The sequence below is a fragment of the Myxocyprinus asiaticus genome, chromosome 19 (assembly GCF_019703515.2).
Source record: "Myxocyprinus asiaticus isolate MX2 ecotype Aquarium Trade chromosome 19, UBuf_Myxa_2, whole genome shotgun sequence".
In the NCBI taxonomy this organism is placed as follows: domain Eukaryota; kingdom Metazoa; phylum Chordata; class Actinopteri; order Cypriniformes; family Catostomidae; genus Myxocyprinus; species Myxocyprinus asiaticus.
The window spans coordinates 43,466,202-43,480,781 of record NC_059362.1 but is presented as its reverse complement, the minus strand read 5'-3'; the positions used below and the strand labels follow the sequence as shown (position 1 = coordinate 43,480,781).

Sequence of the window (14,580 nt, the reverse complement as noted above, 5' to 3'; positions counted from 1 at the left end):
TCGTCGGAAAATAAAAATAAAAAAAAATCCAAAAAGCCGCGATGAAAACAGACAAATAAAACTGGCCTGCTAAAGAAAACACAAACGACCTTAAAGAAATGTCCACAAAAATCGTCAAAAATGTTGAAAGCGCACTTGGTTCCTTATTAGGCGAAGATACAATATTTATTCCGTGTCTCCAGGGATGAGGCTGCTCTCTCTATTGTCCTCCCTTTCCTCAATGCTGATGCTTAATTTTCAAAACTTCTATATTACCAAGGGACCTACGACATCAGCCGGAGAAATACCCAGCAAGTACAAAATCCGAGCCAGGAAGCGCTTTGTGCAGAGGGGAGGCATTTCAGCCGCTTTTACCGACCGCGCGAGGCCACATTTCATTTTCACGCGCTATTTTTGGGATTTTTGCTTTCATTCGTTCAACAGCGCGAGGAAATAGGGTTATTGGATCGCGAGAATGTCAGCAACATTTCCGGGACTGGTGCACGATGCGGAGGTATTTTAAATGTATTTCTTATCACCTCACAAAAAAACAAAAAAACATCTTATTTAATTTAGCGTAGCATCACACAGAGGGAGAGGATGCTCATTTTGCACAGCAGAATGAATTTTATGGCTAAGTTGTACAGGGAGTTTATTGTAAGGTGAGGATTAATAACATGTTGGATTAGTCGGTTCAGTTCTGGTAAAAACGCCTTTTTACTATTTGGATTTATGGAAAATATGGCTCTCGAGTGTTGAGGTAAAAGTCTCCACCGTGATTACATTAATTTGCTTTTTTATTGTAAGCATTATTATTATTTTGGTAGACTCTTGTGTCTTACCTGCAGTAAAACTAGCGCAGATTGTTGGGACAAAATGCATTCAGTAGTTTTGCATAGATGTATTAACAATGTAGTAAAATAACACACTCCGTGGCAAATGATAGACAAGTGAGGGAGAAAAAAAGAAGGAAAAAAAAACGCTGTGAGCTCGTGAAGCATTTTGCAGTTTCACGCACTCCCTCCCAGGCACGGAGAGATGACATCGCCGTCAGGTACTTTTCTAAAGACACTTTGAGCTGCTGTGTGTGTTTGTGTGTTTGGGGAAGGTTTGAGTTTCCGCCGCGTGAGAAATGCGCGCGGATCGCTGCGAGCGCGTGTAAATGACATCCCTCATATTTTTCTCTTTTTTCCCCCGCACAGATACGTCACGACGGATCAAACAGCTACCGTTTGATGCAACTCGGATGCTTGGAATCTGTGGCCAACTCGTCTGTCGCTTACTCTTCGTCGTCTCCGCTTACATATCCAGCTACCGGAACCGAGTTTGCCTCCCCGTACTTTCCCACGAACCACCAGTACACGCCATTACACCACCAGTCCTTCCACTATGAGTTCCAGCACAGCCACCCGGCCGTGAACCCGGACGCGTACTCGTTAAACTCTCTCCATCACTCACAGCAGTATTACCAGCAGCTCCATCACGGCGAACCGGCAGACTTCATCAACCTTCACAACGCCCGGGCTCTCAAGTCCTCGTGTCTGGACGAACAGCGGCGGGAACTGGGCTGCCTGGACGCGTACCGCAGGCATGACCTGTCAATCATGAGCCACGGCTCACAGTACGGCATGCACCCCGAGCAAAGACTGCTGCCCGGGGCGGGTCTGGGGCTGCCGCCACCGGGGGCCGATGACCTACAGGTACACATCACCGGCATTATACCGTTAAAGCACAAAATACACACTCATTGCCTCACATGCAGACTGCAGAGAGCTTGACGCTTACAGTCACTTTCACTGTCCAAACAGAAGAAATTATTGCCCGAGGGCTTGAACAAAAACCTTGAACTTCAGGAAGGATTGAAACACAAAATTCGAGACCGAGCGATCGCTTTGAGGCCGAAGCCTCAAGAAAGGTCTTAAAAGGAATTCGCTGTTCGAAATAGCTCATTTAAATAGAATAAAAGAAATTATGCACACGTGCATCTTGCAGGAATCGCGTAGCTATTTACAATGCGAAAAAATAATAGGCTTTATGCGTGAGAAATCGGCTACACTAATTCCAAACACGTGAAGGATAGGACATATTTTTGACACGTATTTCACCCCATATTCTTAAACGTTTGGAAGCAGCACATTTAAGTTAATTCAGCTGGGAGATTGAACATGTTTAATATAGTGAATATTGAGAAGTATGGAGTGTGCGTATGTCAGGCCTTGCTGCTGTAAAGCCGCCGTTTCTTTTTTCCTCTGTTAAAAGGCGGATTAACGGCTTGAAAAAGTGCGAACAATGGGCAAATCCTCCGAAGTAGAGCACCGTAGTTTATCCAATTTAGGACTTAATGTCAATCAACTGGTTATTTATGCACAGACATCTGAAACAGCTCAAGTTTAACTGGTGTGTCAAAAAAAATTTAAGATGAAAATAATTATAATATCCATTATATGGATATATACGCTGCGATGCAACTCGATTTACCAAAAAAAAAAAAAAAAAAAAAAAAAAAAGTTATAGTTAAAATTAAAATTGGAAAAATGCATTTGAGAATAGCGTATTTACAGTCAACGTGATATTTAAGAATTTAACTTAATGAAATACAAAGGGAATTCCGATTGTAATACATTGTTGATTTTTGAAATGATAAAGTCAACGTAATTCAATTTACAGAATTAATAGAAACGAATATGATTATGGAAAAGATTAGATCATAGAACGAAATACAAAACTAATATAAGATATATGAGGGAAATTTGCATTTCCCCTGTTTTTATTGCGTTGAATAATAATAATAAAAAATAATAGTTGCGTAATTAATTTGAGGTTGCCCATCACGTTTTTGCAGGGCATATTTAGACAATGTGTCCAAATAACAACGTGCACGTTATAGAAATAGCCTTTATTATTTATTCAATTTTTAATTTCAACAGTCTAAATTGTCAGAAAACACCCACTGTGTGTAAAACTGCGTTAACGTTGTTTTATCACTGATGCAATGTTAAAATAAGAAGTATATTTACTTTTTATATGAATTGTTATGAATAGCTGTAGAAGTTTAGTCGTAATCATTGAGTTTTTGAACTGAAATGCTGTGCTTGTTCAGGAACAGTCTGCACACGCACACTAAAAAGCCCATAGGAAAACACACACACACACACACATACACATAAAAAGAGAGAGAGAGAGAGAGAGAGAGAGAGAGAGAAACACATACGTCTCGTGAAAAGGTTTGGACCTTTCTTTGGGGCTGAATGAAACCGTGCTCTCGGTAAAGGCTGCGGAACAGATGCGGGCAGTCTCGTGCGCACAAGCGCATCTTTGAGCCGCTAAACAGATTTGGCACGCAGAACAATAGAAGCTGCCGCACCTTTAACACACACGCGCGTAATTTATGCCTGATCCGACGGGTTTTTGTATTGATTTTATAATCACTTTAACTGCGGGGGGAAAATAAAAATAGAGCAGGAGTTTGTTAAAGGGTTACAAGAGCACGCCAGTATGGTGTCAGTGTGGATGTAAGCGTGTGTGGGTGAATCATGTGCTCTTTGTGTGTGTGTCTGAGTGTATGTGAATGCGTGTTTTTTGTGTGTGTTGTGTGTCTGATTTGGCCTCCAGACTGGTCGTGGCTTGTGAGATGGATTAACTCTTTTCTTTTGATACAATTCAGTGTTCATTTGGCTGATGACATCACTGATAAGCGAGAGTAAAATAACCATCATAATGTAACAGGTTCCGTGTACCTCAGCAACTGACTTCATTAATTACCTGTAACCAAGACACGTGGTCTTTTTAATGTGTGGTAGGCCTATATGCCTCGTCAAATACAAATTTGAGCTCTATGTATAAGATTCATTACTAATTATGAAGTTTGTGTGTGTGTAGGGATCTGTAGACGCTCAATGCGGGCTCGTTTTAAATGGCCAAGGCGGAGTTATCCGGAGAGGTAAGATCACAACACACTACCCACACACACACACACACACACACACACACACACACACACACACACACACACACACACACACACACACACACACACACACACATGTCGGTGCAGCTATCATTATGAGGACTCTCCATAGACATAATGATTTTTATACTGTATGAACTATAGATTCTATCCCCTAACCCTACCCCTACCCCTAAACCTAACCCTCACAAAAACTTTCTGCATTTTTACATTTTCAATAAAACATAATTTAGTATATTTTTTAAGCGATTTAAATTATGGGGACACTAGAAATGTCCTCATAAACCACATTTATAGCACAATACCCTTGTAATTACCAGTTTATAACCTAAAAAAAATGTCCTCGTAAACCACTTAAACCTGCCCACACACACACACACACACACACACACACATGTTGGTGCAGCTATCATTATGAGGACTCTCCATAGGCATAATGATTTTTATACTGTACAAACTATAGATTCTATCCCCTAACCCTAACCCTACCCCTAAACCTAACCCTCACAAAAACTTTCTGCATTTTTACATTTTCAAAAAAAAAAAAAAAAAAAAAAAATAAAACATAATTTAGTATGTTTTTTTAAGCGATTTGAATTATGGGGACACTATATAAATGTCCTCATAAACCACATTTATAACATATTACCCTTGTAATTACCAGTTTGTAACCTAAAAAAAAAGTCCTCGTAAACCACCTAAACCCTCCCACACACACACACACACACACACTTTTCTATTCCAATTATTTTCCCCCTTTAACTGTGCCTTTTTTGACTATTATTATGTAAAACACAATATGGTAAAATACAATAAAAAAAGCGACTTATTTATGTTTCAATAGATGGGCCTACTGCTTTCCAAGGACCTGACAGATACCTGATATTTTAGTTATAGCTGAAGAATATGAACATTCATCTAACGAGAGCATTTTCTACCTATAGCAAGAATCCAAAATAAATAAATAAATAAATAAATGGAGAAACAGATATATATCTAAAATATTATTAATACAGAATTTTATCTAAAAAGTTTATTTTAGTAATAAAAAGAAATCATACGAATGGAAATGTCAGTCAACAGGCCTAATCCATTAATAACTGTTACTGTTATTACTATTATTTGTAATTGTTACAAAAAGAAAAATTCAATACAAATGAACAAATAAATACTAAACATTTCAGTACCGGCAATTAATTTGTATATTAATTATATGAAATACACAATACAATACACAATGTATTTACATGTTTCTTGCAAACACAGTTTGTTTTTAGTATTCGATAATTTCCTAGTATTCGCATTCTGTTACCTACTAGAATAAGGCCTTTATTTTAAAATTATTTAGATTTTATAAACGCAAATTGCACGTAAATTATGTTTTATTGTTGTTGTTGTTGTTGTTGTGTTTTTAGTGTCGTAAACAGTCTTGATCTTTTATTTAAATTAATGTTAGGCCTGTCTTTGCGGCTGGATTAATTAATTAGTCTGAGAACGCATAATTAAAGAACTATATATTTTTCTGAAGTTCAAGGCCTTTTAAAACATACATATCTCAAGGTAATTTTCCACTGAGACGTTCAATATCTCAGAAGAATGTCTGTATGCTGTCTTTCACTGTATTTTGTAAAATCACGCGTCTTGTGAGGATGATCTGAATCGTGTTCCACACGGCGAACATTCCTCAATATTTTCTTAATATCAGTCGCATCTTTGTATCTTCAAAGCAGAAGCGGATCGACACACATGTGGAGTTTGCCATAAAGCCAACGGTGTCTTTGGCGCTTAATTTTTAATAAACTCGGTCTAGGTGTTGGGCTCGCCATCACATCCAGTTAATGGTGTGCAGGATTTAGCCGCGAGCTCCGCCGCTCCAACCATCACAACCAATAATCATTGCTTTACCTCGCGCTCATGTATCGATAGCTTTTCGCGCCTCGGGCGACGCTTTGATATGTTAATGCCGCGCGGCTCCAAATTCAGTGGAGATCATATTAATGTTGTTCATACTGACTGCAGAGCTTTGGCTTCGTTGAATATTCAGATAACCTTTTTCAAAAGAAATCACTCAAGAAACGAGGATCCTACTTAGAAAAGTCGTCTGTGTTTTAATCATGATTATCCCTCTTAGCTTTCAGGAATTTGATCAAGCTACACCCCGCCTTCACACACACAGGCGCGCGCGCGCTGTGTAGACTCACACTGTGTGTGTAATTGCATCTCCCTCTCTGTGTGCGCTCTCGCTCAAGCGCTCACGTGTGTTTTTGCTGGGTGATGCGCGCGCCGTAAATACACACCACCACTACAGCTGAAATAAAAACAGAATGGCATTTGGCCTATGTCTTTTTCCCCTTTAATTTTCGTGGCAAACTCGCAAAAAAAAAAAAAAAAAAAAAAATGCTTGATTCGCTTTGTGATCGCTCGTGCGCTGCCTCGGGGTACTTTCCCTTGCGCTTAAATACCCGCTATCGCCTCTGGGCCCGGCGCGCGCGACCAGACTACCGGCAATAGCTCTTTTTCAATTGCCCGTGGCAACATAAAATACAAACCACCTTGAACCAAAACATTTTAGGTGGAATTATTGTGAAGTGAACTTGCATGCTAGCAGAGATCTTGGGTTTGTCAGAGCGCTTTAGGGTGACTGATGAGGAGCAGGTTAGAGGCCCACTAGCCAGAAAACTCCTTCAGGAACACACACATTCACATACATTCAATTTCACATACAAGTACACACACATAGTTAAATAAAGTAGCCGAGCCTTTCACTCCAGTACAGACTAACATGCATTTTATAATCTAACCATATATGCATAAATGAACACTGCCTATATTTAAAATAAAATTAGTGCAAGTCCTATGCAAAACATGATTATTCATATAAAACTATTTAATCTGTGGCCCCTGCAGTGTCATATCTTGATGGGCCTTTAAAGGAATATTGCTGGTTCAATACATGTTACGCTCAATCGACAGAATTTGTGGCATAATTTTGATAAAATAAATAAATAAATAAAAAATACTTTGCAACATCCCTCCTTTTCTTAAAAATAAAAAAAGCTAAATCTGGGTTACAATGTGGCACATACAATGGAAGTGAATGGGGCCAGTAGGTAAACGTTTAAAAACTCACTGTTTCAAAAGTATAGCAACAAGACGTAAACATTATGTGTATTAACATGATTTTAGTGTGATAAAATCACTTACAAACCTTTTCTGTGTAAAGTTATGTCCAGTATTACAACTTCGTTGGCATGACACAAACGGCGTAAACCCAAAATCCTAAAACAACGATTTAAACCACTTGTGTATGAACACAAGTTTTAAAAGAAAAGTTACTTTGAGCACTTTAATAAAATTATAAGCCTCACATTTCTGCCTTTAAACCCTCCAAAAATTGGTCCCATTCACTTCCATTGTAAGTGCCTCACTGTAACCCAGACTTTTGCTTTTTTTTTTTTTAAAGAAAAGGAGGGACGAGTCAAAATGATTTTTTATTTTGTGGTAATCAACATTATGCCACAAATGCTGTCGACTGAGCTTAACTTGTATTAAACCCAGAATATTCCTTTAATATTTGGGTAAAAATTCTCTGTAGGCCTATCAAATAAATAATATTTTAGATAAAAGAGGCAAACCACACAACTGGTCATATCCACAGGTTTAATGTGTTGTGCATTTGTTGTTGTGTACAGGTGGCACGTGTGTAGTGAATCCTACAGACCTGTTCTGTTCTGTACCAGGAAGACTTTCTCTACTCAGTTCTACCTCAAAGTACAAAGTCACAATCGCTGAAGTCAAACGCCGCCTTTCTCCTCCAGAATGTCTCAATGCCTCACTACTGGGTGGGATATTAAGAAGGTAAAGGACACACATTTGACACAACTGAAGCTCAGTTACAGTAAAATAATGCACATTGACAGAGCTTGTAATTTTGTGATACTTGGACTTATTTCTTTATTATTTGGATGCATCACACTCCAGTTCTGAAACCATTTCCTCAAGAATTAACAGAAGTTTGTTGGCTCACATTTAGTGGCAATTAGTCCTGTGGCTCTCAAGTTTTGCTAAAATTGTTATAGACTTTCACTTTAATTCATTGGTGAAACAAAATGACACCTGAAAGCAACAGAAAAGAGGAAAGAGACTTGGTGTCCTGGACACTTAATCCAGAGATAAAGAAGGGAATGTGGATGGATGAGAGAGGGAGAGATGGAGAGTGGGAGAATGAGAACAGTGGAGCTGAGGTTCCATTATTGATGAGGGACACAGACTGGAGAGCAGAAATGAGGCCAGTGACGAGAAGAGAAACACACACACACATACATACACAAACATTCACTCACTCAATTTAAACACACAGGACAGCCCATCATGGTGAAGCACAGGTTCATTAACGCCTACAGAGATACAAGATCTCCAGAAAATGCTGCAAATCAGGTTGACACTCTGTTCTGATAAAACATTCAGAACTTGTAGTGTAAAAAATTAAAATACTGATCAATAAATATTTGATTACCCTTTATTGGTAGTAGCTCATTATGTATACATTCAGTTATGGAAATATTTGTATCAAATATAATTGTTAGTGTTTATCATTTCTTGCGTTCACCACCTGAATGAGAAAATATTCCCCAAAATGAGGTTAAAAGGGTTGGATTGTGATGCTGTTTGGTCTTAAATGTATGTATTAATTGATCATCTTTACTCAATTTTGTCGTCACGGAGCAACAGTTCTCATGTGCTCATTTAGGCAAAATCCACACTAAATTTAAAACCTCCATTTTTGCTTCCTAACATCATAATTTTTCAAAGTATGCGGTAATGGAGGCGTAAACGGATCAAAAGTGATGCGTATTCGAATATTTAGACTTCATAATAAATGTAAAATTGCTCTGAGCTTAATTTTTCCCAAAAGGCTTTATTTTGTGCCAGATGTGAAGAGTGCGTGGTTACTAACAGTGCCACTAAAATGTGAATGATGAATTGCATATGTGTAAGCATGTTGTTGACGTTCTTTCTCCATCTGTGTGGTTCAGGGCCAAGTCAAAGAATGGCGGTCGCTGCCTCAGGGAGAAACTGGACAGGTTGGGACTCAATCTCCCAGCAGGAAGAAGGAAAGCGGCGAACGTCACGTTGCTGACCTCTTTAGTGGAAGGTAAGGAATCATTTGAGGTTTACTGGGTGCTTTTGGAAATACAGGTTCGGTTGTGAATTGAGCTTTTTAATGATAACACTATTTGAAGAAACTCTTGTTTACCGGAACATCATGTCAGTTTTTTGGACAGCGGATGAATTTCTTTCTGACATGGAATGCCGTGTTAATAGTAACGTTTTATCATAATGATTGATTTGATGGATTATGGTACAATGATTGTCATTTTTAGAATGATTTGATTTGTTTGAAGTTGTTTGAAAGGAAGCATTTTTAACTCTTAGATTAGTACAAAAAGGACTAGCTGTCACAAATGAAGTTGGGAACTTTGTCTTTGCATATTTTCTTTACCATAATATAAAATAATTGATATCAGTGTCGGAAATTAACTTTTCTGTTTGATTTTCATGACGTCATATAAAACTTCTGCGTGTCATCCTTTTATGTCAAACACTTTAAGTTAATCAATTTATTAACATACATTTTTAGTCTGAACAATAAGATCTTATAGTTTAAATAACAGTATGTATACCTAGGCCTAAAATAGAATATTAAGAAATATATCAGATGTCCCAAATAAAACAAAAGGAATTAATTATTGAATTTCATGGGCATTTCTCTCGCTTTCTGTGGCATTTTGAACCTGCTTGATGTTTACACCTGAATTTAACTGTTTACTCACATTTTCATCATATTTTCTTTAATAAAGCCCATTTTTACATGCTTTTTTTTTTTTTTTTTTTTTGCAATTCAACAGATCCTTTGCCTTGAAATCTGAGAAAGAGTTTATCAGAAATACCTAATATTGATGCATTTAGTTTCTTTATATTTGTTTAGAGACTGAACGCTTGTTTCTCATTTAATAAAAATAAAGTTAAACGTTTGAAATATGTTTTAGTTCATGTGTAAAAAAACAAGATTAATAATCATCTCTACTGCTCTATAACTTCTCATATTTAGAGGGTTGGTCTACAGGCAGAATCTTTGCTCAGTGGAAATAAGAATTTGAGGATATTTATGAGGTTTGAAAAAGATGGTTAATGAGTCTGAGGTGAATAAAGTGTCAGACTGATGCAACATCTTTTTTTTATGCAGAGTTTAGAAACGATTTTACTTCTTCATTTAGCACAACTCATCCTCTTTCCTCTGTGTTTATGTGTGTTCAGGTGAAGCATTACACCTGGCTCGGGACTTTGGTTACACCTGTGAGACGGAGTTTCCGACCAAAGCGGTCGGGGAGCACCTCGCTCGCCAGCACACGGAACCAAAGGAACAGAACACACGCAAGAAAATGGTGCTGGCCACCAAGTAAGAAAACAACTATTTAGTAAAATATAAAGAACAATACAGATCACCAATACCTAACACAGAGAGTATTGTAGTATTGTAGTACTGCTTTAATGCAGTCTGTCTGCATACAAACTCCAAAAATACAGCTCAGCTTATAAACATAGATGCAAAATTGCAACTTTAAGAATGAAATATTGGAAAAGTCTCTATTATGGAGGATTGGATGAAAATACATACAGTATGTGTTTGCAGAGAATTAAGATCTCATTAACATCTCCTTTATGCATGAATTATGAGGTTAAGCAGTTATGAGACAAAATCCGACTGCAGTATTTCATTGTGTTTGAGAGATTTCTCCTTGTAATTGGGGTTTTGTGTGGCTGTGTGTCTCTACAGGCAGATCTGTAAGGAATTTCAGGATTTGTTAAGTCAGGATCGATCTCCGCTCGGTTCCTCTAGACCAACACCTATTCTGGATTTGGATATTCAGAGACATCTAACGCACTTCAGGTATAAACACACAACATTAAAATAAAGTACACTTGTATATATTCAAATATAGTAATTGATAATGATTTTCTGTTATCTGTTTCAGTCTGATCACGCATGGATTCGGTACACCAGCGATTTGCGCGGCGCTCAGCACCTTTCAAACGATTCTCAGTGAAATGCTAAATTACCTGGAGAAACATTCAGCCAATAAGAGCACAGGAACACCTGACACCAGCCAGATCAACTCCAACTCTGACAAAACACTCCGCAAAACCACAGAGGCACCAACGAAAGATGGTAAAATTGAGAAAATAGAATGACTCGGACTCTCCTCCTGAGGCAGGAATGGCCACTTTCCCACTTCCTGATCGAAGCACTGATGGGCGGGCCTTGTTCAGGGCGTGGCTTCGAGGGGCGGGGTTAAAGGATTTTTATTCCATATTTGTTTATTTATAAAATTGGCATAACTTCCTATGACCTCAGCTTTCCCCATACGAAAGTCTGTTTGTATGTAGAAAACAGTCACATCATTCTCACTGCCCGAAACTTGGCAAAACGCAAGTCATTTTCATTCTTTTATAAGTTATTGAAAAGGTTATTTTGCTTAAGGTTTTTCTGTATGTAATTAGTTTAAATAATGATTTTAAAAATGGTAATATCTTTTATTAAAAGAGTCACATTCCATTTCTGGAAAGGCCAATTTTGGGTCTGTTTGGAACTGTAAATGATTACAGGCAACTTTCCCAGTTGCTGTTAGTTACTGTATATTGTGCATGTTGAACTTTGTACACTAAAACTGACATTCCCCACTGTTGTTCCAGAACACAAAATCTTGACTGCATTTGTAAAGAAGTTATATATAAATATATAAATTCAATCTTTTCTTGTAGGCTTTGAACTACATATATGAAATAACCTTAACTGCAAAGTACTGGTGTTCAATAAAGCATATTGCTCAAAGTCTTATATTAATTCACCTGGCTGTGCTTGAATTAATGTGTTTTTTATATAAGAATCATATTTTGTGTGCATTTGCAATGATATATTTATAGATTTGACACTGCTTATTGATTAATCAATTACATCTATTAACTGATCATTTTCACCTGCTTCTGTTCTCTAAGTTCTACCTGTCAAATTACTTCAGTAAAGTTCAATGAGCCTAAAGAACTTGATTATCTGGTTCAGGTGTAGTATAATCATGTTTTCCATAGATTCATTCCACATCAAACATTGAGAAAATAAACAGTTTTAATTCCACAACTGTAGTCACTAATCTGCAGGCACTCAATAAAATGAATATTGAATCTTTAGGCTAAATATAGTTTTCACTACAGTGGGTAGGCATATCGGATGAATTTTAGATGCAATTTAGAAAATGTTAAGTTTGTTTTCATCTTCATGTTGGATACATAAGCACCCAAATACCACTGATCATTAACAGCAAAGAAAGACCAACATGATGTTGCAACAGCAGGGCTTTGCAAAGTCAATTCACGGACTGACAGATCAACCCGAAGCATTTCACAAGATAAAAGCGATTCAAATTAATATTCACATTTTTAAGGAAACAGCTGTCTGATCTCAGCAGGAAGAACATCCACAATATTCAGCGGCTGCAAGTCAAACTTAACGAACATATCCTCCAAATATCACTTTCTTACGAAAACCCAAACAACTTTTAAGCATAATTAGTGCGTGTATTGATCACGAGTGTGTGTTTCTCCAAGTTTGGGAAGTTGTAATTTATATGTGAAGTTTAATAAAGTTCCTAGTTTACACAGTGAGTAATTACCAGTTCAAGCGAAAAAAAAAAAAAAACGCAAATGAAAAGTCCTCATCTATATACTGCTACGGAAGCCGCGACTGCTCACCGATAATCAATTGACAATCTGTGTTTAAATGAAACACGCCAATTCTGAAAGTAAATATATCTCAACCGCACAAGTATATCAGATAAATGATCTGCCACACCTTTTTTAGATGCAAATGTAGATACACGTCTATTTTAGCTGTCGTAGGCCTATAAAAGTATGGCTTCTAGAGAGGACATATCAAGACTTCTGTTGTTTGTAAATGAAGCCAATTATAATTATTTAAGACTGATGCCAAGCTAAGCTGTAGCTAACTTTACCCTACCCCTAACAGAAAAACATTTATTTATTCACTGGGGACTTTTCCGGATGTGGGCAAGGGAGGTTTTGTCAGGTTTTGAGAAGTTTCGTTTAATTGCTGCCTAACATTTTAAGTAGAAACAAAGTGGTGCCGAAGTTAGCCTACAACCTTTTTGACCACTTCGCGATAAGCAAAATTGAGTTGAAACTGAAGACGATAGAAAAGTGTTTGTGGAAGTTATTGTTCATAAAGGTCATCGTGCATTACCTAATTGGAAAGAATCTGCTCTGAAGCATCTAGGCTTAGTTTATCATGGCATCATCCGACTGTTTTCAACATGAACTCGATGGATCTTAATCGTGTTACTCGAGCGATCTCTTGTGGCCAGTTTGTATAATGACAACGGAATCAAATCAGCGCAATAATAAATGGCATTTTGAAGGCTTGCTTTTAAATACACTCGACTGATTATACTCCTGGCTGATACCATTGAAAACAAAATATATTGTGTGTTGATATGTGAAACGTACTGTGAATACAAGAGTTAACTTTTGTCGTTTTGCAATAGGTGTGCACATTTGACTGTTTGGAATGTCCCAAAATATAATATGCACACTTATGACAAAAGCCCATTTTACTAGTTTCATTTTCGCAAATAATTCTCATCATAATATTTCTCAAATATTTTATCAGTGTTGGGAAAATACACCAACTTGACAGACGAGTTTGTGTACGTTTGATTATCGGTGCGTGCTTGTGTGTTTTTGTGTTCATTTTGTGCTCTGTGAGAATTTTCATGTGTGATGATGTTGAATTCAAATCAAAGTCTGTGCAGAATGAGCCTACTTTCTCTCAAACTGTTTCGACATCTGTCATGGCCTCTAGACATGCCCAGAGTGAGTGTGTGTATGTGTGAGGGTCTGTCGCTTTCTCTGTGGCAGCAGGGCTGCTGAAACATTAATTGGAGATTATTTTCTCTCATCCATACGTCAAGCAGCATCTTAATGGCCAATAACTCAGAGCGCTTCTGAAACTGGGTCATGCTCAGTTTGTCTCACAATGTCATGAACAGAAATATGACATAGTACACGTTTACAAGATTGCAGAGTACACAAGACAAGAGGTGTAGTAAAAAAAAAAAAATTAAAAAAAAAGAAAGAAAGAGAGTAAAACCGCGAATTTATTGCTAGTATACCGAATCAAGGGTGGTAAAGATTAAAAGGTGTATCTGTGTATTCTAGTAAACTTATAGTATATTTAATCCTTTGTTATGGTTTCATTACAATCAAGCATGCACAAACTCGTTAAATATGTATATTTGTGATATCAGATAGGAGAAAATCCATATGTTCTTTCTCTCTGTGATTTTTAGAAGCAATGTGCATTTAATAGTAAGGCCTGTGTGCTTATGTTAAATTAGTACCTTTTCAATAATTACACTGAGATTGTTTTAAATGCATTAAAGTTGTTTGCTTGATGATTCTGGACAACAAATCTCTGTTCAGTTATTATTATACATTTATACTTGAGCTTCTCAACTTTTCATTAGCAATATATTTCAGTCTAATTTGTCCAACTGTAACTT

General features: G+C 37.3%; 1 protein-coding gene across 1 annotated transcript; it reads left to right on the top strand.

Annotated features, from left to right (window-relative positions):
- Window positions 1-1,073: 1,073 nt before the first annotated feature.
- LOC127409680 (transcription factor AP-2-delta-like) lies at window positions 1,074-11,848 on the top strand. The gene is made up of 7 exons (XM_051644423.1): window positions 1,074-1,679; window positions 3,859-3,919; window positions 7,639-7,804; window positions 8,983-9,101; window positions 10,265-10,406; window positions 10,785-10,898; window positions 10,984-11,848. The coding sequence occupies exons 1-7, from the start codon at window positions 1,215-1,217 to the stop codon at window positions 11,198-11,200; spliced, it is 1,284 nt and encodes a 427-aa protein (XP_051500383.1). The 5' UTR covers window positions 1,074-1,214; the 3' UTR covers window positions 11,201-11,848.
- The last annotated feature ends 2,732 nt before the right edge of the window (window positions 11,849-14,580 follow it).